A 22,895-nucleotide genomic window follows, 5' to 3' on the forward strand; every position below is an offset into this window, starting at 1 on the left:
TCGTGCAACCAAAATACTTTGAAATTGTGCTTTATTTTACTTCTTTTTTTTAAACCATAAAATAAGAAGAAAAAAAACAGAATGTCGATTTTAAGTTTCAACGGCTTTAGCACATCAGAAAAATGTTCAATTGAGTTTAAAAGTTTTTTATGTTGATTTACTTCTTTCCTCATTTATCTTTTTGGCATATTAACTATTTTAAAAATAAAAACTTTACTTCTTTTCGTCTTACCATAATACACATATTAAGATTTTATAAATAAGATTTTATAAATAATAAATAAGGTATTTTATAAATGATAATATATATAGAATAATATATAAGTTTATAAATAATTTTCATAACAAAAATAAGACTCGAACCAAAAGAATGTCTTAGAAACCAAATAACTGTTTCAAATTTTTTGTCTATTTTTATCTCACTGTGCAACTAATAAAAACAGCACAAATATTTTATATTTTTTAATTTCCAAAATTATCAACATTTGTACATTTTTCTGACTCTCTCTATATCAGATGCTGTCATTCCTTGCTTTTCGTATGGATCCAACAGTTTTTCTCCGTTTCTTGCAACCATAGTATCTTTATCATTATTAGAAAAGGCCTTGTTGCCGTAGATCATGATAGATTTATAATCAAAAGTATTATACAATATATTTTGTTTTGGTGCAAGCTTACGGAAATTTCTTTGCATACCTAAATAAAATAATATATATTAAGGTATATGCATTAAGGTAAAATATTCTTTCTCTTTCTCTCTGTATATATATAGCAAAGCATGTCCTTCATATATATAAACACACACACACACACACACACACACACGCACGCACGCACACACACGCATATATATATATACATATACGTATATATACATGTACATATATATATATATATATATATATATATATATGTACTAACTTACTTTCATCTGCATTCTCTAAGTAGATGATCAGATATTCATCTCTGTCTGAACGACTTTGCTCGTGATAGAAACCCAAAGCATGTCCTAATTCATGAATAACAGTACCAACATACATGCACCCATCGCCTAGGGATAATGATTGTGGATTACCTATTCTACCCACAGCGGAATAACACCTTAAAAGTAAATAAAAATAGGTTGAGTAACTGAAAAATAAATGCTTAAATGATGCACAATTCGTGTCGCATCAATTAATTTTTACAATCTTTGTAAACTATATAATTTAAAATGATAAAATACTAAAATTTAAAAATAACGTCTGCTGAACAATAAATTCGTAAAATAAATGAAAATTCAAAAGTGTTATTTTTTTTCCTCAAATTTTGGAACTGAGTTGTTTTACTGATTTCTCAAAAATTTTAGATTTGACCTTTTAGTTTTGCATAGTTTAAAATAATCCAAAAACTTTCAGTGATTGCAATTCGAAAAGCTTTTGACCATTATTAAATATACGACAAAAGCAATTACAATGATAAAATTTTTCACAATTTTATGCAAAATTTATTGATTAGCTTGAAAAATTTATATTGGAGAAATATACAAAAAATAAAACTAGTATTAAGTGTCACAAACTTACGACCAGCTTCTGGCTAAGCAATTGGAACCATAGTTTTCAGATTACGGCTAATTTCATATTTTGATTGTCGCTAACGCGAATCCATCAAAAAAAGTTATGTTTATAAAGTTAAATTTATTTTTTTGTTTCTGGCTTCATATAATTTACTTAATATTTTACAATAACTAATTGGAATATATAAAAGAAGCTTTTAAACTATTTAGTTTAGAAGAAATTACGTAAAAATCTGATCTTCAGATCAAAAGTTATTCAAATTAATTTTTTATTATTTTTTTTACTCTCTGTTCAAATGCATGCATTGAAACAGATTAATTAAAGCCAATTTGACAGGCAACATTTTAATTATTATTTCACTGTTAAAAGTTGAAGTTTGAAAGCAATAAAATTTATACATAAATATTACCTTTAAAAAAGGCATTTTTTTAAAGGTAATATTTAGGCCAAAGGCCAAAATGTCATAGTTATTTCTTTTAAATTTAGTATAAACCGCTTTTTGTTTTGCTCTATAAGCTAATCTCTATTTTTGATGACAACCTCTTTCAAGTTTAATTTCATTAACTTGACGTTTTTCCGCTCATATTTTTTTAAATACTTGTTAGAAATTTTTTTTGCATGATTACCCTCATAGAAAAAAGGTTAGATTCTTAATCCCTTCTCTGCCGAATTTCCATCCCAAACAAAGCATTGTTTACGATAATTAATGAATGTTCTATCCTAAATAATTTTTTTAAATATTTGTTAGAATTTTTTTTGCATGATTATTTTCATAGAAAAAAGTAGTATTCTTAATCCCTTCTCTGTCGAATTTCCATCGCAAACAACGCATTTTTTACGATAATTAATGAATGTTCTATCCTAAATTCAAAAATGCAAAATAGTTTTGTCAGCAAGCAGTTTTTTGCTTGACTTATTGGAATGAAATATGTGAAGTCCCATCCACTGATCTCCAGTTTTCCCTGCAATGCATGAATTTGTTTTTCAAAAATAAATACACTGCGATAGCATATTTATTAACTCTATTAATTTAAGGCGTTCAAGATAAATATGGGCACAAAATAATTATTACAATTAAGTAAAAAATATTTTTTTAAATAATTTTTCTAACCTTACCGTTAAAACAGTCTTGAGCATCACAGCCCAAGATAGTTTTCAGTCACATTTACCGCAAAACTGAAACAATAACACTAATAAAAGCGAAAGTACTGACAGTGTGAAATGATTTTGATTTTTATTCAAGGTGGAAAACCTCACTGCAGAAACTGTGAAGAAAGTGGGATTACATCTAAGAGATGGTGCAGCACCATCTCGTAACAATATTCTAAAATACAAAAATAATCTCTGGATTTAAAAAGACGGTTAAGTAGCGACGAACTCATTTTCAATAATGCAATTTTTCTCTTCGTTGCATGACGTGCGACGCGGACCATACGGGCACAAAAATGTCGAACGTATGAGATGCGACACAGACAGAGAAATGGTTAAAACCTCAATCTGTTACTCAGATACTATCTACTATCAAGCTAACAATTCTAACTTTGTTATTCAAATTTATTCGTGTTTAGGTACTTTAAAAATATTTTTTTTATTTGACTAATTTAAAACGTATGAGATGCGATTTCGACAGAAAAGAGATTCAGCAGTCAATCTCTGTTACTCTGTAAATCTAACTAACAATTCTGACTTAGCAATTCAAATTTGTTCGAGTTTAGATATTTTAAATATATCTTAGATATTTTAAATATATTTTAAATATATCTTAAAACGTCAATTTTATGTTCCGATATTTTTGTACAACTCTTTTTTTAGTAGCTTTCCTGTGTAAGATAATAAACTAGGAAAAGATAAAGCGTTGCGCTTACCCTTTTCCCTCAAAGATTTTGATGTAGTCTCTCTCTGTTGTTCTGGGAACAAATCTTACACAAGTATTTTTGTGATAATTCTCAAAAGCTTCTTTTATAATGTCTGTGCTGTCCTCTTAAAAAAAAGAGATAAAAAAACATGAAAACATGAAAAACATGAACAAAAAGAAAGTTAATATTTTATTTTACTATCTATGTATATTTTTGTAAGTTTATTATTTAGAGAGATTTTTTCTAGTTTAAAATATATCTTTTGTAAATGTGTTAGGTATATTCAGTGCTTGTACATATTTTCTCTAAACATCATACATAAACATATAAATCATTGAGTTCGAAAACTGATCATCTCCAACAAAACTAACTTTTAAGAGAGGCAAAAAACTGAATAGTTAAGTATTACCTTGATATATAGAGCTATTTTTTTATTTTTTAATATTAAAATATGGCAGGTTACAAAATATGCTATTGCAGTTGTGTGACTTAATTTTCATACTTTCATCACTTAATTTTTTAATTAAAAAAATAACAAGATTTTATAAATGCCTGGTTTTCAGGCAAAACCTTAAAACGAATACTATACATTTTTCTAACAAGCAAAGCAAAAGTATTGTTCATTTGTCACAAAGAAATGAAATAAATTCCTTATTTAAGTCTTACACTTCATATTCATGGATATTTCTATAGATTCAGAAATCTTCTGGATTATGACTATTTATGCTATTCTCTTACAAATTTCTTCTTGGAAAGAGAAAAGCTAATTTTTAAAAATATTAAACATTAAAACTTAACAAAAATGATTTTTTACATAATCAAATATTTTCATAATGAAACCAAAGTATTTTAATATTCCTAAACATAAAAAAAAAATCTCCAGAGATTTTAGAAGTAATTTAAATGCGTTAGATTTAAAATATATAATTCTGGTTATAAATATTACCAACATTTCTAACTTTTCAGGAAACGTAAATGCAAAATGTTGATAGTTACGGAAAATATATTTCTAAATGAGATAGAATAATTAAAAATAAGTCAAAATATTTCAGAGCATTTTTAAGTATTTCAAAACGTAGCAAAAACACTATTTGAAGTATGCGAGTTTTCGTAGTATTCGGTTTGTTATTTTTATGGTTTGTATAACTTAAACTTTAAAAGCACTAAATATAAAAGAAAATTAAAAGAACTAAGAGATTAGATTACTCATTAGTTTTTATATTTTTAGCATAAAAACTATTTAAATTCGTTTATTGTCAAAAATTTCAGAAAACAATAATAACATTCAACAAAAAATTTCTTAGTAAAATGATTAATATTTACTTAATGATTTGTCGATGATGTATGGTACTTTAGCATCAGCCCACCTGTAACGAGCTGGAGGAATCGCATTGCGATCGAGATTCTATAAAAATAATATAAAGAAAAGAAAAATGTTTATTTGAAACTTTTAAAACCAAATAGAAACATATGACAATTATATGACATCATTCGACAGTTACAAAAGTGTAAGTTTATAAACAAACTTTTACAATTAAATTATACTTTTAATTTCATAGACTTTTGTTTAATGTTAGATACAAATAAAAAAAATTAAACCCAATAGTTTCAAATAAATTTATGGATTATCTTCCATAATAAATGTTCAAATAAACTTACGGATTAGCATTTTCTATTGCGCAAATAAAATGTAAGAATATCTAAGCTTTTATTCAAATTTATAATTCATGCAAAATGGCTATTTTAGAAATAAAAATTTTAAATTTGCGTAACGATTCATATCCAAAACACACATTAGTTGTAATTATTGCTGAAAATATCTTTCGCCAAATCATTATAATGCATTATGGTGGGCGAGAATTTTCCTATTAAGTTGCGGAAATCACAACTTGCAATTAAAACTGTTAAAATAGATTGATGAGATCGAGAAGAATTTATCTGAATGCAAAAAATTAAGCTAACATTGAAATTTAAATCCAATTCGATAAAATTACCATTCTTCTAAAATTAAAGATAACATATTGACCAAAGGATCTGGCTTCAAAAAGGTGATTTAAATTCATTGAAGGATTTGAGTTACATTTTCGTTCAAGATAATTTCATCAACATGGGACGTTTCTCATTTAAATATCAATTCGCGAATCTTCTTTTACCTTTATATACATGGCTTTCAGGTCTGGTTAATAAAAAGCCCTTCGCTGTGAATTCACTATTTATATTTAACAGAACTTGACATCTAATTCTTCACTTTTTTCACTGTGTTTGTTGCAAGAGCGTATAACTATTCGATGGCTACATTTAACTATTTGATGTCCACATATAACTATTAAATATGAGAAAGTATTTCTGTTGAAAATAACAATTTTAAAATAAGTAAAATTTTCTTACAAAACATATAATTTCGCTTTATACTCCTTGCCCTTAATAACACTTTTTGGAAACCTTAAAAATCAGTTTAATCAATATTTTTAATCGTACCATTTTGTTCCGATATTTAATCCAGGAGCTCTCTGGTCCTCTGAGTTGGGTTCACAATTGCAAGGTTACAGATTTGAATATAGGTAGTCGTGAACTTATAATTAGTTCAGGTGTTAGTCGTCGGTGATAAAAGAAAATTATATCCTGCCAAGAAAAAAACAATAACACTTTTTAAATTTGTTCAAATCCTTTGAGGAAAAATATAGAAAGAAAAACATGATTACCATCAGGTAATCAATTATGTTCATCAGAATCACCTTGTTAACACCAAGCAATCAAACTAGATTACTTCGTAAGATATTTCAAGAAAATTTCGATTAACTCATTTCCCTTTCCTTTAGCAATGAAATTTGCTTTAATTTTTCAGATTCGCTGTCCTCAATTGTGAGTCGTTAGATTTAAGTAGTGTTTTTTTTTTACTTTTTAAATTCAGATTTCCAACGTTTAAGTTTTATTTAATTTGTTACAGGGTTTATAAAAATATATTTTAAAGCGGTGATTGCTGATTAACATGTAAATAGCAGAAAAAAATCCGTAAAAAAATTTAAATAAGGATGATGTTACTGAATCACCCTCTTTATAGGGTGATAAAGTTATAACTAAAGAATACATGATTTTCCTTAAAATATACTGAAATGCTTACATCATCTACTCCTAACATGTCACCATCATACAAATCAGGATTTTGTAGAGCAAGTTTAGCTTCTGAAAAAAGAATTAATAACAAAATTAAAACATTAATTTCACGTAAATTTATAGATTGCATAATAGAATAGTTTTTAAAAAATACATTTATCTAAAAGGAATATTTCAAAAAAAGCATACTGATACTCATATATCAAAGATTTGAAAACGCTTTTAAAAATTCTAAATTGTGTATTTTTGTTCCTCGCTATTTCCGAAGGTGTTAATTTTTGATATTGTTGTATGAATGCATATATTTAACTAAATGTTGTGTTTATCCTGATATCACAATAAGATTTTGCCAATAATTGTGTTTGCCAAATATCAAAAAAACTTATCCTGTAACTTCCTTTATGTTTTTATTACGAACTTGATAAATCTTATAAATTTTACTTACGTTATGTCTTTTATTCAATTTAAAGATAAATTTCACTAACCACACTAAGTTCTAATATTGGCTTAACTGGCATTCCTAAATAACTGAAATGGATATTAAAAAGACATTTATAACGGGTGAAACAGTAAGATAACTTTTTTTCAAAACAGTAGCTTATAAATTCTAAAATAAGAGAAGAAAAAAAACGATACAGTCAATAAATAAACAATAATCTATTGGTAAAGTTCATATTGAGAAAAAACCATCACTCGTATTAGCCCAGTTAATGAAGGACTTTTGTAGGAACAAATTAAGGACAAGCTGAATTTTTATCAGTTGTTAGCACCTAATGAAAGGGATATTAGGAGATAGTCTATCCCTTTTGTGCAGTCTTCCAGGCCTTAAATATTTATTTCACAAACATTTTGAGTTAAACTCATATCTCTGTTTCAAATTTATAAGCTTTTTACAATTTTATTTCAAAATAGCAATTTTTTTTTAAAAAATAGGCGTTTTACTTTTTCAAAGCCTGCAAAACTTTTGCCAAGAAATTTTTTAAAATATTAAAGATTTTTGGTTTGAATTTTATTATTTCTATGATTTGTAAGAAACAACGCTTTTATTTTTGATAATGTAATTAAAAAATACTTTTAAAAAAATTGTAAAGTACTTAATTGCCATATTTCACCGATTACGGTTACCTTTCGTATTTCGAGGGTTATGAATATAAATTTTCCGAAAAAAAGTTCTATTTTTACAAAATTCCGTTTATGTTTCTGATTTCTTTACTTAAAACATCCCCTGAAGTAATTTTATTGTATATTTAAGATTAAACTTTGAAACTATAAAGACTGAATTCAAACAATTAAAAATCCCACAATTAAATTAAAAGTTATTCAGTGTGTTCTCTATTGTGCGAATTATTCATAAAAATGAAACGTACCTTCTCGTTGTTGAGGGCTCATTTGAGTTTCAGCAAAAACTATACTTAACAAACAGCAAGCAATTATTAGAGGCTTCATGTTTGTATTGAAAGATTTGAATATTGAGAACTGTTACTTTGAAATTGAGCTTTAAATTTCAGTTGTTGCCCAATAGAAAACGTTTCCTGTTTGTTATCTTCCATGAGAAAATAAGTGACTCTTTACAGCTTGCATTAATAGGTCAGAGCGAATGTTTGTATACTATCAACAAGATCTTTGATTTCAATAAGAAAAAGAATGGTAAATTTAACTAAAATGTAACATGTTTTGAATTCTAAAACGCATATATCAATTTATCACAACCCAGAAGTAAATATTTCATAGTTCTAAATATTTTCATACATGATAAAATTTATGAAAACTATACTTTGTAACTAATTGTCAATTATTAGTTTTAATCTTTTTCTTATTTAAACTCCTATAGTTTGAGAGAAGATGTTTTTTTTATATCATTTTTAGAATTTTATTGTGTGTATTGGTATTACAAACATTGCATTACAAACACTTGATATATATTTGCGTATTTAATGCATCCTAAGAAGCATATTTTATTTGTGTAATTTATATTTATGTGTTTCCTAAATCAGTGAATAAGATGAAAAACCATTCATGATAGGGAAAATGGGGGTTAGTATGGACGTGAAACTAGAGTGGGCGTATTAAATAACTTTACTTTTTATTGGCTAAATATCTTGTGTAAGATATCGTAGATTAGCAACACTAGTGTGCACTAACATGTGCAATAGTATAATCACTCTGTGAATAGTGAATATTTTATTTGAAATTTATAAATTAATTTCGAAAGGAATTTTTCTTTGTTAAAAGAACTTTTTCAAGATGCAAAGGTAATTTTCAAATTTCTTTTTACTCTTTTATTAACATATCTTATTTTTAGAATTTCTACAAAAAGTGATAAAAATTTTGCATGAAACCGCTTTTCGCAGGTTTTTCAAGTGAGAAAAATATCATTAAGTCTTGCAATCTGTATGTCGTATGTTATTGAACTATTTCAGCTTGAAGTTAAAATTGATTTAACATTAAATTGGTCTTGTACCTGCCAATACGGCAGAAATAAGCTATCTAAAACGTATCTCAACTTAAAAAAATAGCTAAATCTAGCTTAAATAAAAAATAGCTTAAAAAAATAGCTATAATATAGTATTAGCTATGTGTGTTTTATTCAAGGAATGTGAAAATTTTACGTTTTTGGTAAGAATTCAAATATTACCAAACTCATTACAGAAAACGAAAAAAGTAAAAGGAAATAAGAGAAAAGTTTTCTTTTATTTATTTTCTAAAATAAGATAGAAAATGTATAAAAAATCAAAAAGTTTAGCAACAAAACAAACCCCTCAGTGAATCAGAATTTCAACAACAGTCTTCAGATGTTCAAGAATTAAACTTGAAACTTCTTGAAATGCTAACTCAATAAAAGTTAACGACTTTGTGTTTATTTATTAAAAAATAATAATGATATGCATTATGTTGATAGAAAAGAAGTTGCTTATAGATTTGGAGATTATGATGCTCAATTAAGAGGAAAGGGATGAATATATTTCTTCTAGTCATGATTGAACTTTAGAAATGTCGAGTATAAAAATTTTATTTCTCAGGAACTATTCAACCGACTTTGTTCAAATTTTGTGTTGTACTATTTAAATTTAGATACTTTAGAATGATAAAAAAAGTATACCCTGCTAATTGAATTTTTTTACTCTTATCAAATAAAATAATAATAAATAATAATTATTTACTGAAATTTATATTTTGCCTGGCATTTTCTTTTGAGAAACAAATTTTAGAACTGTGCACAAATTTTTTTAATTCGCTTAAAATGTGTACGAGATATGGCAAAATACTGTGAATAAATAAATAAAATTAAGGATAAAAACTTTGGAGAGCTTTCCTGAACAAACTATTGGGACCATATCTTCCAGATTCCGACAACCCCCTATACTTTCAGGGGTCAGAAATCGGAATCCATTCAAAAAATGTATGTTTATTTAAAGTAGGTTTTTGTATTTGATTTCATAACTTAAAATATCATCTGCACTAATTAATTAGCATATTTGAAGTCTATATATATATATATATATATATATATATATATATATATATATATATATATATATATATATATATATATATATATATATATATCTGACTACACACATTTAAGACAGTGATCAGTTCATCATCAATATTAAGAAAATAAAAGATTTCAAAGCCAAAAAAGTGCTTACCAAAATTGTTTCGTCTAGACTTAAAGAAGTTAAATTAAACTTGTTGGCAAGCTAGAGTAGATTTTAAATACTAATGAATAATAATACTAATAAATAATAATACTAATTAAGTACTAATGTAAAGACCCATTTTAACCTTTAATATAAATACTCATTGTCTTGGTTTTGTTACCTTTTAATTAAGCTAAATAAATTTTTTTTCTGATAATTATTTTTTGCTTTAAAATTTAATGCTTACTGTTTTTAGATCTGGTTATTCTAACTTAAAAAAGTTTATAACAGTTAAAGTTCATTAAGTTTTGGTGTACAGACCTTTACAAAAGAAATACATTGGCTCACATAATCCATAATCTCAAATAGGTGCGCAGATTGATTTTGACGAAATTCTTAAATTGCTTTATTATCCAGCAAAGGTGCCACTGAGATAATTAGCATATAATTTTTTAATATTAACATATGTTGTACTAAACATTTTAATAACAAATTCATCATGGTATTTTACAAACATCTAAGAGACAGAAAATTAAATCAACTCTTACTTGTGCAATAATAATTAATTAAACTTACTTATTGTCGTGGTTTTATTTTAAATCTCGAAATTAAGTGCCCTAGATGTGAAGGTAAAAAAGACGAGCGAATTACGCTTTTTCAAATTCCTAAGATCAAATTCAAACAAGAACATAAAATTCATCAATCATAGAACTATGTTATAAAAGAACCAACTCTTACAATGCATTTAAAGGACGAAGAGACTTGAAAGAAATGAGTTTACTGGAAACTAACTTTCGAAGAATTTAAATGTGAGGCGCAGTTTGCTGAACGCCTTTACTTTAACAGACTAAGCTGGGAACAATTGATTTGAAGCTAGGTGAACTGCAACACCGGTACATAATGGAATCTCAGGACCTCAACAACTATTTCCTCTTGACTTACAACCATTTATTAGTCTGCTATGAAGGTATTCACTTAAAAACAGCAACACTTTTCTTCTATTACAACATTTTAAAAGCAAATATTTTTCAGTAAATATTTTGAAAAGTTTATGTAATGAAGCAATGACTGAACTTGAAGCAACTTAAATAAAGCATTGTTTTTTTATTATGTTCTATTTATTAGTCACAATAACTAACAATTGTACATTTTTCTGACTCTTTCAATATCAGCTCTGCTCATCCCTGGTTTGTTGTATGGGTCAGTCAACTTCTGCCCGTTTTTGGCTCTCATGGTATCTTGCCCATTCTTCGAAAAAGATTTGTTGCCGTATATCATGACGGAACCGTGGTCGAAGGCATTATATAAGATATTCTCATGTGGTGCAAGTTTCTTGAAAGCAAATGCCAATCCTGCATAATAAAAGAAAAAAATTGAGCTCAATAACATAGATGATTTGGTATTAGTTAATATTAAGAATAACATTTGTTTTCATAGGAATGAAATTTTCAAGCATACATTTTAAATAAAATAAAAGTAACTAAGTGCAAACTAGAGGAAATTCCTGAACTGGGGCGATTTTTACAATATTATTTGTGCAATCCAAGTTCCTGAGCTGAAATAAGCCTATTATCTTGTCATGATATCTGTATAATACAATTCAGGAAATTGTATTTGAATAATACCGATATTAAAATTTATTAGGCTTTTGAAATATGGTTACTAGAAGTTCTTGATCGAATAGTTAAAAGTATTGTTTTATCTAATCGAGTACATTATTCTGACCAAACTATTATTATTACAACAAAAAGCTTATTATGAAAATCTGGCAAAGGTTGCTCGGAAAAAAGAATTATAATGATTTTGGTTACGAAAGAACTTTTGATTAATGTAAAAATGATAAATTGATATTTAACTCTAGCAAATAAATTATTTGTAAACTACGATAGAATTTTTAATTATAATAAAACTTTTGGTTTTAATTAAACTTTAAATGACAATAAATACTATAATATATTTTAATATACTGAGTCAGTGTGAGATCTGTAGAACCCTTTTGTTTCTACCTAAAAGATTTTACTCTTGAATAGAAACGAAAACTCCACAGATCATCAAATTTGCACTTTTACAAAGACATTAGCAGAAATATGTCTCTTGAGAATTCCTCTATAAATATCTTTCCAGAACTTTTTCCTACCACTTACTAATACCAAGTTCTTCTTAAACCTTCTAACCTTTCTCAAAGAAAAAACTCAATCAGGTGATATTGCATAAAAGCAGTGACACACTCAAATAAGTTTCCCAGAGAAAAGATAGCTCGGTTGATGACAACTTTAATAGGGGTGAGGCACGTACCCTTATTGCCCACTCTTCTGATGAAAGAACAGAAATTAAAATTCCGACTGGTAAAATTGCTTCGATTTTCACTATAAAACTAATTGCAATAAAAGAGGTGCATATTTTTTTGACTACAGACTAAAGGACAGTCCATCCTCTCTGTCTCAAAATAAGTCCTAGAAGAAATATGTAATTGGGAAACAAATTTAACCCAAGGCATCGAAAACCTTCTGAAGCAAATAATTAAAACTGCATCTTCCAGTAGATTCCTGCCTATATGGACATGTAGGCATATGAATACGCAAATGTTCGTGCTAAAAGTGCCCGAGACTTGGATTGGTCCCCCATCAATCCTCCATTAACTCTCCTCCATTAACTCTCCTAGAAGTCTCATATCTGCAATAGCAAGACTCCTTACAGGACACTTCAAAGACGTGAAGATATCTACAAAAATGTCCATCAGATACTACTCGATGCAGGCATTTTCCCAAACCCAATTAACACCAGGAAACGTTTTTAACTGTCAGACCATTTTGGCTACACTTTTTAAATTTGGTACACCACCAGAGTACATCCTATACTCGTAGAACTCATCCTCCAAACTTTTGGAAACATTAAGCACTCAAATGGTTAAAGTAATAATAACAATATGTACTATTTAGTTTTAAATGAAATGATGTATCAGAATATTTAGTTCTTTTAAGGAAATCAAATAAATCAACTAACTAAAACTTCATACTCACCATCTTGAATATTTTCAAGATAGATTATCAAATAGTCATCTCTGTCTGATCTATTTTGTTCGTGGTAAAATCCAAGGGCATGCCCGAATTCATGGACCACTGTACCTACATACAAGCATCCGTCACCAAGAGATAGTTGTTGCTGCCCGTTTATTTTACCCACATGTGAATAGCACCTGTTTAAAGAATGGAATTATATTAAATTGCATTCATATTTCACAAAAGTTATATTTATTAGAGATTACAAGAAATTCTTGAAAAATGATAGGATTCTAAAATTCGAAGTAGTTTTTTTAGTAAAAAGTGAATGTGAAGCTAATGAAGTGAAGCTAACTAGAAATGCCAGTGAAGGAACTTTTGAATATCTAGAAAGTTTTGTAATCACTTTACTTTTAGAATACTTTATTTTTAGAATATTTATTTTTAGAATATTTATTTTTAGAATATTTATTTTTAGAATATTTATTTTTAGAATACTTGTGGGGAAAAAACGTACATTCTGTAAGGTTGCAAATTAATACTCAACTGAGGAAATTATATAGAAATTTAACGACTCGCAAATGAAAATGATGGAATTAAACACATGAAAACAGACAAGGGTTGAAAAACGATAGCTAGAAATACAGCACAATCGGCAATCTGGCAGATTTAAAAGTTTCATGACCATCTTTCTTAACAATGGTTCATCAGATTTCAATAGCCTTTTCTTTGTCTGTGCTCAAATAATTATTTATATAGCTTTCTAATTTCAATTTTGACAACGATTCTAGATCTTCAATTGATAGTTGTAGTTTCATAGTAGAATCTATACAAATAAAATCTATAACTATTTCGTTTTAACAAAATTTTTAATCAAGAAAAATAAAATCAATAATACTTCATAGCGTTTGTTTCAGAATTTCAGCGAAAAAAATGTATTTTCCAAACAGCATTAGCTATCCTCTGCCTTTATAGTCCGCTTGCCGAAGTCTGCATTATTTATGAGTAAAAAGAGAATTTTCTGTAATTCATAAACAACTTCCCTTTCAAATGTTCTTCTGCTAATATTTTAATATAAGCTAGGTATTTACCTTTGTCCTTTAAAGACTTTGATGTAGTTGAGCTTTGTTCTGGGAACAAATCGGATATAAGTTTTTTTGCTGTGATCATTAATACCTTGCAGAATGAATGCTTTTTTACGGAAATGAGCTTTGTATGAATTTTCTAAAATTCATGAAAATTTCCTTTTCAATTGTTTTTCTGCTAATATTTCGATATAAGCCATATATTTACCCTTGTCCTTTAAAGACTCTGATGTAGTTCGGCTCATTTGTTCGGGCAATGATTTTTTACGGAAATGAACTTTCTATGAATTTTCTAAAGTTCATAAAAAATTTCCTTTTCAAATGTTTTTCTGCTAATATTTTGATATAAGTTACATATTTACCCTTGTCCTTTAAAAGCTCTGATGTAGTTGGGCTCATTTGTTCGGGGAATGATTTTTTTACGGAAATGAACTTTCTACGAATTTTCTAAAGTTCATAAAAAATTTCCTTTTCAAATTTTTTTCTGCTAATATTTTGATATAAGTTATATATTTACCCTTGTCCTTTAAAGACTCTGATGTAGTTGGCCTCATTTGTTCTGGGTACGAATCGGACGCAAGTATGCATGTGGTAGTCATTAATACCTTGCTGAATGACGCCATGTGCGTTACCTTTACAAATATAAAAATATACATTTAATTCATATATACATTTTAAACACAATTTTTAGAATACACTATACGTTTAATTCTTAGATAAAACTACGTATAAAATATGGCTGTTTTATACTTTTGAAAAGTGTGAATACAAATTATTAGTATTAGTTCAAAGTAATTTCCTTCTGCAATAATTAAGTTAATGTTTTAAATTTACTTCAATTTTTATAAAACAGCCATATAATTACGCAATGTTTTAATCGGAGTAATTGGTATAATAACTCAGTAGTGATGTGTGGCCTATAGGTACACATTTGCCCTATATGGACTAAGCAGATGTTTTCTTTAAATAAAACGATTTTAAATCAAATCTTGTATTCTTCCTACTGATTAACTGATAAATAAGTGATAAATGAAATGATGTATACATGCATTTTCACCACTGGAATGAATAATAAATATTCATACATCAAATGGTTCCACGATATTTATTGGTGAATACAGTGTGCTTAAGCCTGCAAACAATTCCCAGTTAATAATTTCTTAAAATAACCCTTAATTTGATCAGATTTTTAATAAAAAGCTACGAATAGGACTGTATTTAAATAATATCTCTTAAATATAAATATTTAGTTTTTATCTTAATACTTATTTTCAGATCAATGAAAAATATTTTATTCAGCTATGAAAGTAATATGTCTTAAAAACGTTTGAAAACTTAACACTTTATTTCTAAAAATGTTGAAAATTGATTTAAATAAATAGTTTACAGCTCATTCGAAAATATTTCAAGCATGATCATTGAATTTTTTACTGTAAGCACTGTTTGACTAGTCATAACTAAAATTTTCCCATCATAACAAGAATGACTTATTTCTTTTTCTCATCCTAACACCAGACCATATAAATAACTGACACTATTCGCTATTATTCAAAGGCCTATTTACTAAAGTTTCTATCACTTCATTTTTTTTTAACTCTATCGATCCGAATATTATAATTTTTATCTAACACAAGTTTTATATTTCGAAGCAAAATTGCATTTTAATTTTAATACAGCTGCTTGAAACATTCTTACTTAATGAAGAATCAATGACGTAAGGAACTCTTGCATTTGGCCACCTATAATGGTTTCCAGCAATTGCATTGCGATCAGCGTCCTAAAAATATGCAGAGCAAGAAAAAAAAGTCAAACCAGATATTTTTTTTTCAAAATACTCTTACAATATTTGTTTTATATAAATTTAGGTACATTTATATTATTTTATCATTAGGATTAAAATATACAAAGTACAATGTAAATTAAAATATATTTTACGAAATTTATAAAAGAAATAATCAAGTAGAACTAAGTAGAAAAATATAGCTTTAAACATAATAAAAGATTAATAAGTAGAACAAAATGTAATTTAATAACACCAGCACAATTAAGGGAACAAAATGAAACATAATTAGCAGAGTCGAATAAAGTATAACTGAAATAAATTATACAAAACTTATACAAATAAAACTCAAGAACTGAGTTAAGAACAAAATCTAGCAGAAACTAATAATTGCGAAAAAAATAGAAAGAAAAGGATCTCAGTTTAAAACTTTAATCAAATGTGAAATAATCAAATTAAAGAAAATATTAATAGTCCAGGACAATAATCGAGTCTAATATTATAATATAATAAATATAATAATAAGAAAATTAAATCAGTGTATTCTCACAAGCAATTTTGAAAAAAAAATTAATAGACTAGAATTTTGTGTAGGGTTATCAAGCATTAGAAGTATTATATTTGTGTGTATAGTGTATATAGTGTAGGATTATTAGGGTCTAGAATAATCCTACACTGTATACACTATACATCCTGCACTATATGCACTATAGTGTATGATTATTAGGGACTTATATTTGTGTATCGTGTAGGATTATTAGGGACTAGAATACAAGGTAGGGTTTTTAAGCATTAGAATTGTATAATTGTATAGCATCATTAGGTACTAGAATTCTGTGTAGGATTATCAAGCATTAGCATTGTGTTGGATTATTAGGAACTAGAATACTAGGTAGGGCTATTAAGCGTTAGAATTGTGTAGAATTATTAGGGATTAAAACTCTGGAAAAGATTGTCAAGCGCTAAAATTGTGTAGGATTATAAGAGACTTGAATACGGGGTAGGGTTATCAAGCATTAGAATTGCGTAGGACTTTTTGAGACTAGAATTCGGGGTAGGGTTATCAAGCATTAGTATTGTGTAGGATTATTAGGAACTAGAATACTAGGTAGAGGTATCAAGCGTTAGAATTGTGTAGGATTATTAGGAACTAGAATACTAGGTAGGGTTATCAAGCATTAGAATTGCGTAGGATTTTTTGAGACTAGAATTCGGGGTAGGGTTATCAAGCATTAGTATTGTGTAGGATTATTAGGAACTAGAATACTAGGTAGGGTTATCAAGCATTAGAATTGCATAGGACGTTTTGAGACTAGAATTCGGGGTAGGGTTATCAAGCATTAAAGTTGCATGAGGTTATTACGGACTAGAATTGTGTAGGATACTCATGTCCAAAAAATTGAATGGAAAGTAATCTAGTGTATGACTTATACGAAATTTTACTGAAGAGAATAAGTTCGAATCTAATCAAACAATCCTTCATTTTTTTGGGTTTTTGTTAATAATTCTATTTTCACAATAACATTTTCGAAGCAAAAATTTATTTAAAAATGTTTGCGATTGGATTTTACGTATTTCTCAGCGTTTTAAAATTGTGATAAGCTGGCGTTTTTTTATTGAATACAATAAAATATTAACGCAAGTAACTAAATAATGTAAAAAATATTACTGAGAGTAATTTCGTTAATTATTAAAAAAATACTTAATTCAGTTAAATTTAAAACATCACACAATACAAAACATTGAAAAAGTGTTGTCATCAAAAGTTACATGTAGAATTTTAAATAATAGATTATAAAACACTAGGAGGCTCCGCCCCCTGCTCGCTAACGCTCGCCAACCCCCGAGAATTGCTACGCAATCCTATGTGGTTCACGCCGTGAACCAAGGCTCGCTACGCTCGCTCGCCAATGAACACAATGTTCTAGCACAAAGACATAATATATTATCATCAAAGACATAGTATATTATCATCAAAGATATAGTATATTATCATCAAAGACATAGTATTTTATCATCAAAGACACAGTATTATACTTTTATGTAGAAGAATTCCACCAATGTTCTTATTGGCTTTTAAAAAAAGTATATTAGCTATTTAGATTGTACATAGTGAAAAAATCAAAACATTAGCTAAATAAGAAACATATTAGCAAAATAAATTATCAAATATTGCTTCACTAATATTCTGCATTTTAAAGCGTGAAAATTCAATGCATAAATAAACGCGAAATATAAAAAAAATTCAATGCATTCAATACAAACACTTAAACGTTTTTTAGACGTTCAGGTAGCTCCCAGAAGAAAAATATCAATTCAACAGCGGCCTTTTAAAGCATTCTCACTTCAATTAATTAATTAATTCCTAATTGAGTTTAAATTAAATATTGTCATGTTTTTAGTGCATGAATCTGAATTGAACAACCTGATAATGCTCACTCTGGTTATTGTTATCTGGTTGCTCACTACGTGCTCTTGCGCGCCGAATCCAATCAATTAAAAATGAAAACTATTGCCAGCGCGAGAAAAGAAATATCATCGGTTTTATTGATACATACATACATACGTACGTACGTATTAGCGTTTTATATAATATAGATGTGTTTTTCTCTATAACAAATACATTAATAGCAAAAAATATTTTCAAACAAACCAACGTGAAAAAATTAAAAACATATTAAACTCATAATTAATCTTCAGATTTATGTATTTTTGCTAAACTTTAAAAATGAAATTTTTTTCTAAAATTTATACTCACATATTCTCCAGCTATATCCCCATCGAACAAATCAGGATTTTGAAGAGCCAATCTAGCCTCTAAAAGAGAGAAATTAATTAATTATTATAATTTTAATAATTATTTTAAATGAATTTTAGAAAAAACCTATTTATAATAGTGAAATTATTTATCATCCTTACAGTAGATCAATCTATTTGGTCATATTTTATAGATCATTCCAAAAATATTTTAAAATCAAAATGCTCCACATAATTACTTTTGATTTTAACACAGTTTTGCTTTAGAATTGAAAATTACAGAAAATGCTAATACGAAAAAAATCATTTTACACTTTTTTTTAAGAATAAAGTCTCCACATTTTCCTGTTTACTTTAAATGAAAGTTATTTTTTTCACGAACTGCGTTGTATGTGAAAGTTAAGTAAATGAGAAAAATAAGCATTACAAATTGTATGATCTATAACTTACTGGAGGTACAAAAATTGCAGTTTGAATGCATTTAAATGTCCTGTACTTATTATTGAAAACCTTTAATTTTTAGTTATATAATTAAGTGTAAACATATTGTGTATACAATTTAACGATTACAGTTAACCTTTTGCATATACCATTTTTTTATAGTTTCAGTACTTTATTGAACACAAAATTAAGACAATCTAATTTTCAAAAGTAACCTGGATCTGAATAACACAGAATTACTCGTTTGTTATTGATTGCGAAACTTAATTAGTTATCAAAGCTGAAAAATAGTATTCTCTCGATTAATACTATGGATTATTAAGAATTAATTTTGAGCATATGAAAATCTGATTAGTGGAAAAAAATGTTCAGTATTAAAATTATTATTTGCTGTGTGTAGTGCCTTCCTTAGCAATGCTTTATATGCTTTCTTAATGCATAAAATAACATAGATTTTTTTAACATATTTCATAAGACTAAAGTAAAATTTAAGTCATTAATTTGAAATGAATATTCTCAAGAGACAGGAACGGAAAGATAGATATGATAAGATAAATGAATTCTATATGCGGAAAAAAAATCTAGTAAAAATACTGAACTGTGGGGTGATTACAAAAAAAAAGCATAATTAAGGTAATAAAAACCAAATTATACAGTATTTAAGCCACTCATTTGGTAATTTTTCCGTTCATGCAGGCATTTGGTAATAATTCTGTTTTATCGGAAATTCTTATTTTCCAAACTTTAACTCTTACAACCAAACATATGGTAAAGGACACAAAATAAAAGTATAATTGACCGGGTAAATTGCCTTTATGACATTCTTTAAGGTACCATGAAAAAATTACTAAATTTTACCACATTTACCGAATGTTATCAGATATTATAAAACGAAATTTTATTGTAAATTTTTCCAAAACAATCACCAAAGCGCTTGTGTCAAAAACTACAGAGCATTTTCGTGTTTTTAAAGAGCCAGAAACAGGGTAAATTTTACCATAAATTGGTAGTTTTGACCATACATTTTTTCACAATGTACTTCATTAACTATAAGGATTGAAGAATCCGTATGTTTCAAGAATTCACAAATAGGCACCCATTAACTACGCATCTATTGTTAAAAATTAGGAACTGTTACTGAATATTACCTGCACTTTGCGTAGGACTTAATTGAACCTCTTCAGAGAAGGCAACAGCTACCAAACCAGCGATCAACAGAGCAATTTTCATGCTTGCAGATGAAAGACTGAAAAGACTTAATCTTTAAAAATAATGTGCGCTACATTTAAAGGCTTCGTTTTGATACGATTACTTGACTTCCGGTTGAAAAATGCCAGGTGTTACTGATTAAAATTTTAAATTTCAGTGTAATCTTGTAATCTTTAACCTTAATGAAAAAAGAATAAATTGAAAATAAACGTTACAAAATAATTATCAAATGCATAATAAGTTTCTTTGCAACAATTTTATCACGATTTTACTTCGTAGGCATTTTATATGCTTTAAATAAATAATGTCTAGCAACAATTAGAAAAATGCAATGCATGCATTTCAATTGAAGTCCTTATCTCCTGAAATTTTTAATTTCATACAGCTGGAATGGAATATCTTCCTGAAAGCTGGAAAACTAAGCTTTACTCTAACAACAGATTTCCAGATTAGGATTATTCTTAAGAATTCATTACAATAGTTTTATCGTTACAGTTCAGCTGCTATATGAAATAGTTTAAAATATTTGTTTGAGTTGCAAATAGCTGTGTACTACTTAAGAAATTATTACTCTAATTATTATGCTTTTTGAAGTTAAAATTCATATCACTTTTATTAACATTGTAACGACAACGTTTAAAGCAATAATCTTTTTCTTTCTTTATATTTATGGATACACCCCTAAATATCCATTAGCTAATAATTCATGAGGTTTAAACCATGAGGAATTAAACATCCATTAACAAAAGTTTACTATTCAGAAAACTTTAACTCTTTCAGTAACTCTTGAATTAAGTAGTAATTGTTAAAGATTTTAATTTATAAAAGGCATATATCATTAATTTAATTTAAGTTATAAAAAAATGTGCTTTGTTGCATTAAAAAAATAGGTTTTGAAAAAGATTTAGGGCTTGTTCAGTAATAACACCTTGAAATCGAATAATAGCTGCTGGTTCTAACGTACAACTGATTCTGTTTAAACAGAAATATACTCGATAATTTTTAAATTTCAACAGAGTTTTACCACAGGTTAAAGAAGTTTTTCATCCTGGAACAATTTTTTGTTCCTCAGTTCAAAAAAATTTCCTTTTCTGGTTCCAGTCACTTGAATCTCCATTATGTATGAGCACATAGTATCATAACGCATGGTATAATTATGAATTGTATCATAATACCATGTTATGAACACATGGTAATATGGCAAAGTATTATAATTTCATTATGCTGTTTCCGAAGTTTAAAGCGAGATATTGCTTCAAGTAAAATGCATCCTTTTTTGAATTTCCAGCTGAAAAAAGATATTTAAAAAAATGACATTATGAATATCTTTTCTAATTCTCAAGGAAACCGAAAATTAACGAACAATGAATACAAAAAGTGAAACTGAAAGTCCCGAAACTATATAACTTGATTACTCAACAGACGGGGTATTGAAACGAAATCTAAAGCATCTCAATTAATATATTATGATGTATCCATGTTTAATCCATATCACTTTTTGCTCCTGCCAGACAGTGATCCAAATGGAATTTTCAAAACTGTTCTAATCACCACTTTGAGAGTGGCCCAAACACTGACTCTGCAAAAGTTTCTTGAATTTGCTAATATGAAAGGCTTACAGCTCAACCATCCACTCACACTTTTATAAAGCCAAGTTACTCTTGAATTAACTCTGTTATTAAAGCCAGTTATTCTGCGTCCAAAAAGTTAAAGAGCATAATTTCTTTTGATAAACTCTTTCTTTACACACTTCTTTACATATTTAAAATTAAACTACTTAATTTCGATTTTGGACTCTGAAGATTATTTCCTCGAACTTTTGTAAATTGCAGGATTAACCAAACCCACCGTAATGGTTGCTTTCTTTAGCCACTTGATTAGTTATGGTTGGTTTCTTTAGCCATTTGGTTACTTCCTGACTGATACAGGAAATTATGATTGATGACATCAGAAAAATTGATGACAAGATAAAATAGGAAGTCGTGAAGACATTTAATCTAAAAATGCAGGTAAATCCTTAGTAATGTTGAATGAGGACACGTAGCATTACAATTTATCTTTAAAAGTTTCAATATTTTTCAAACTCTTCAAAGTAAATTTATTCAATTATAGAAAAAGATTTTTTTTAATTATATTTATATCAAAACAGCCTTCTGCATTTTTTAAGCAACAAAAATTAGTTCTAGCTGAACTAGAGGAGGCATGAACTGATAATGAGTTCTTAATAACTCTAAGTATAATTCGATCTTTGAACAGTCCATCTAATCACTTTAATTTCTTTAAAGAGTTGTTTCATATTGAAAAAAACTTGAATATTAAAAAAAAATCGTTGAACATAGATAAGAGTGTAAGTGGATATGCATTTACTAATTCGTATGCATTTACCAATTCAATTTAATAACTCAAATAAAAATTATTATTCTCCTATTTTCTAAATTACTCTAAAACTACAGCTAG

At 27.6% G+C, this 22,895-nt stretch overlaps 2 protein-coding genes across 2 annotated transcripts; both read right to left on the minus strand.

The window, feature by feature from the left end:
• Window positions 1-449: 449 nt before the first annotated feature.
• LOC107443126 (astacin-like metalloprotease toxin 5) lies at window positions 450-7,985 on the minus strand. The gene is made up of 6 exons (XM_016056894.4): window positions 7,894-7,985; window positions 6,534-6,595; window positions 4,736-4,817; window positions 3,422-3,536; window positions 926-1,101; window positions 450-696 (listed from the first exon to the last, which is right to left on the minus strand). The coding sequence occupies exons 1-6, from the start codon at window positions 7,970-7,972 to the stop codon at window positions 479-481; spliced, it is 732 nt and encodes a 243-aa protein (XP_015912380.1). The 5' UTR covers window positions 7,973-7,985; the 3' UTR covers window positions 450-478.
• Window positions 7,986-11,246: 3,261 nt separating this feature from the next.
• LOC107443118 (astacin-like metalloprotease toxin 5) lies at window positions 11,247-20,471 on the minus strand. Its single transcript, XM_016056887.4, has 6 exons — window positions 20,378-20,471; window positions 18,790-18,848; window positions 15,947-16,028; window positions 14,769-14,883; window positions 13,188-13,363; window positions 11,247-11,519 (listed from the first exon to the last, which is right to left on the minus strand). Exons 1-6 carry the CDS (start codon window positions 20,457-20,459, stop codon window positions 11,302-11,304), a joined length of 732 nt encoding a protein of 243 aa, XP_015912373.1. The 5' UTR covers window positions 20,460-20,471; the 3' UTR covers window positions 11,247-11,301.
• Window positions 20,472-22,895: the final 2,424 nt, after the last annotated feature.

The sequence above is a fragment of the Parasteatoda tepidariorum genome, chromosome 7 (assembly GCF_982258835.1).
Source record: "Parasteatoda tepidariorum strain Cologne lab strain chromosome 7, Ptep-v5.0, whole genome shotgun sequence".
In the NCBI taxonomy this organism is placed as follows: Eukaryota; Metazoa; Arthropoda; class Arachnida; order Araneae; family Theridiidae; genus Parasteatoda; species Parasteatoda tepidariorum.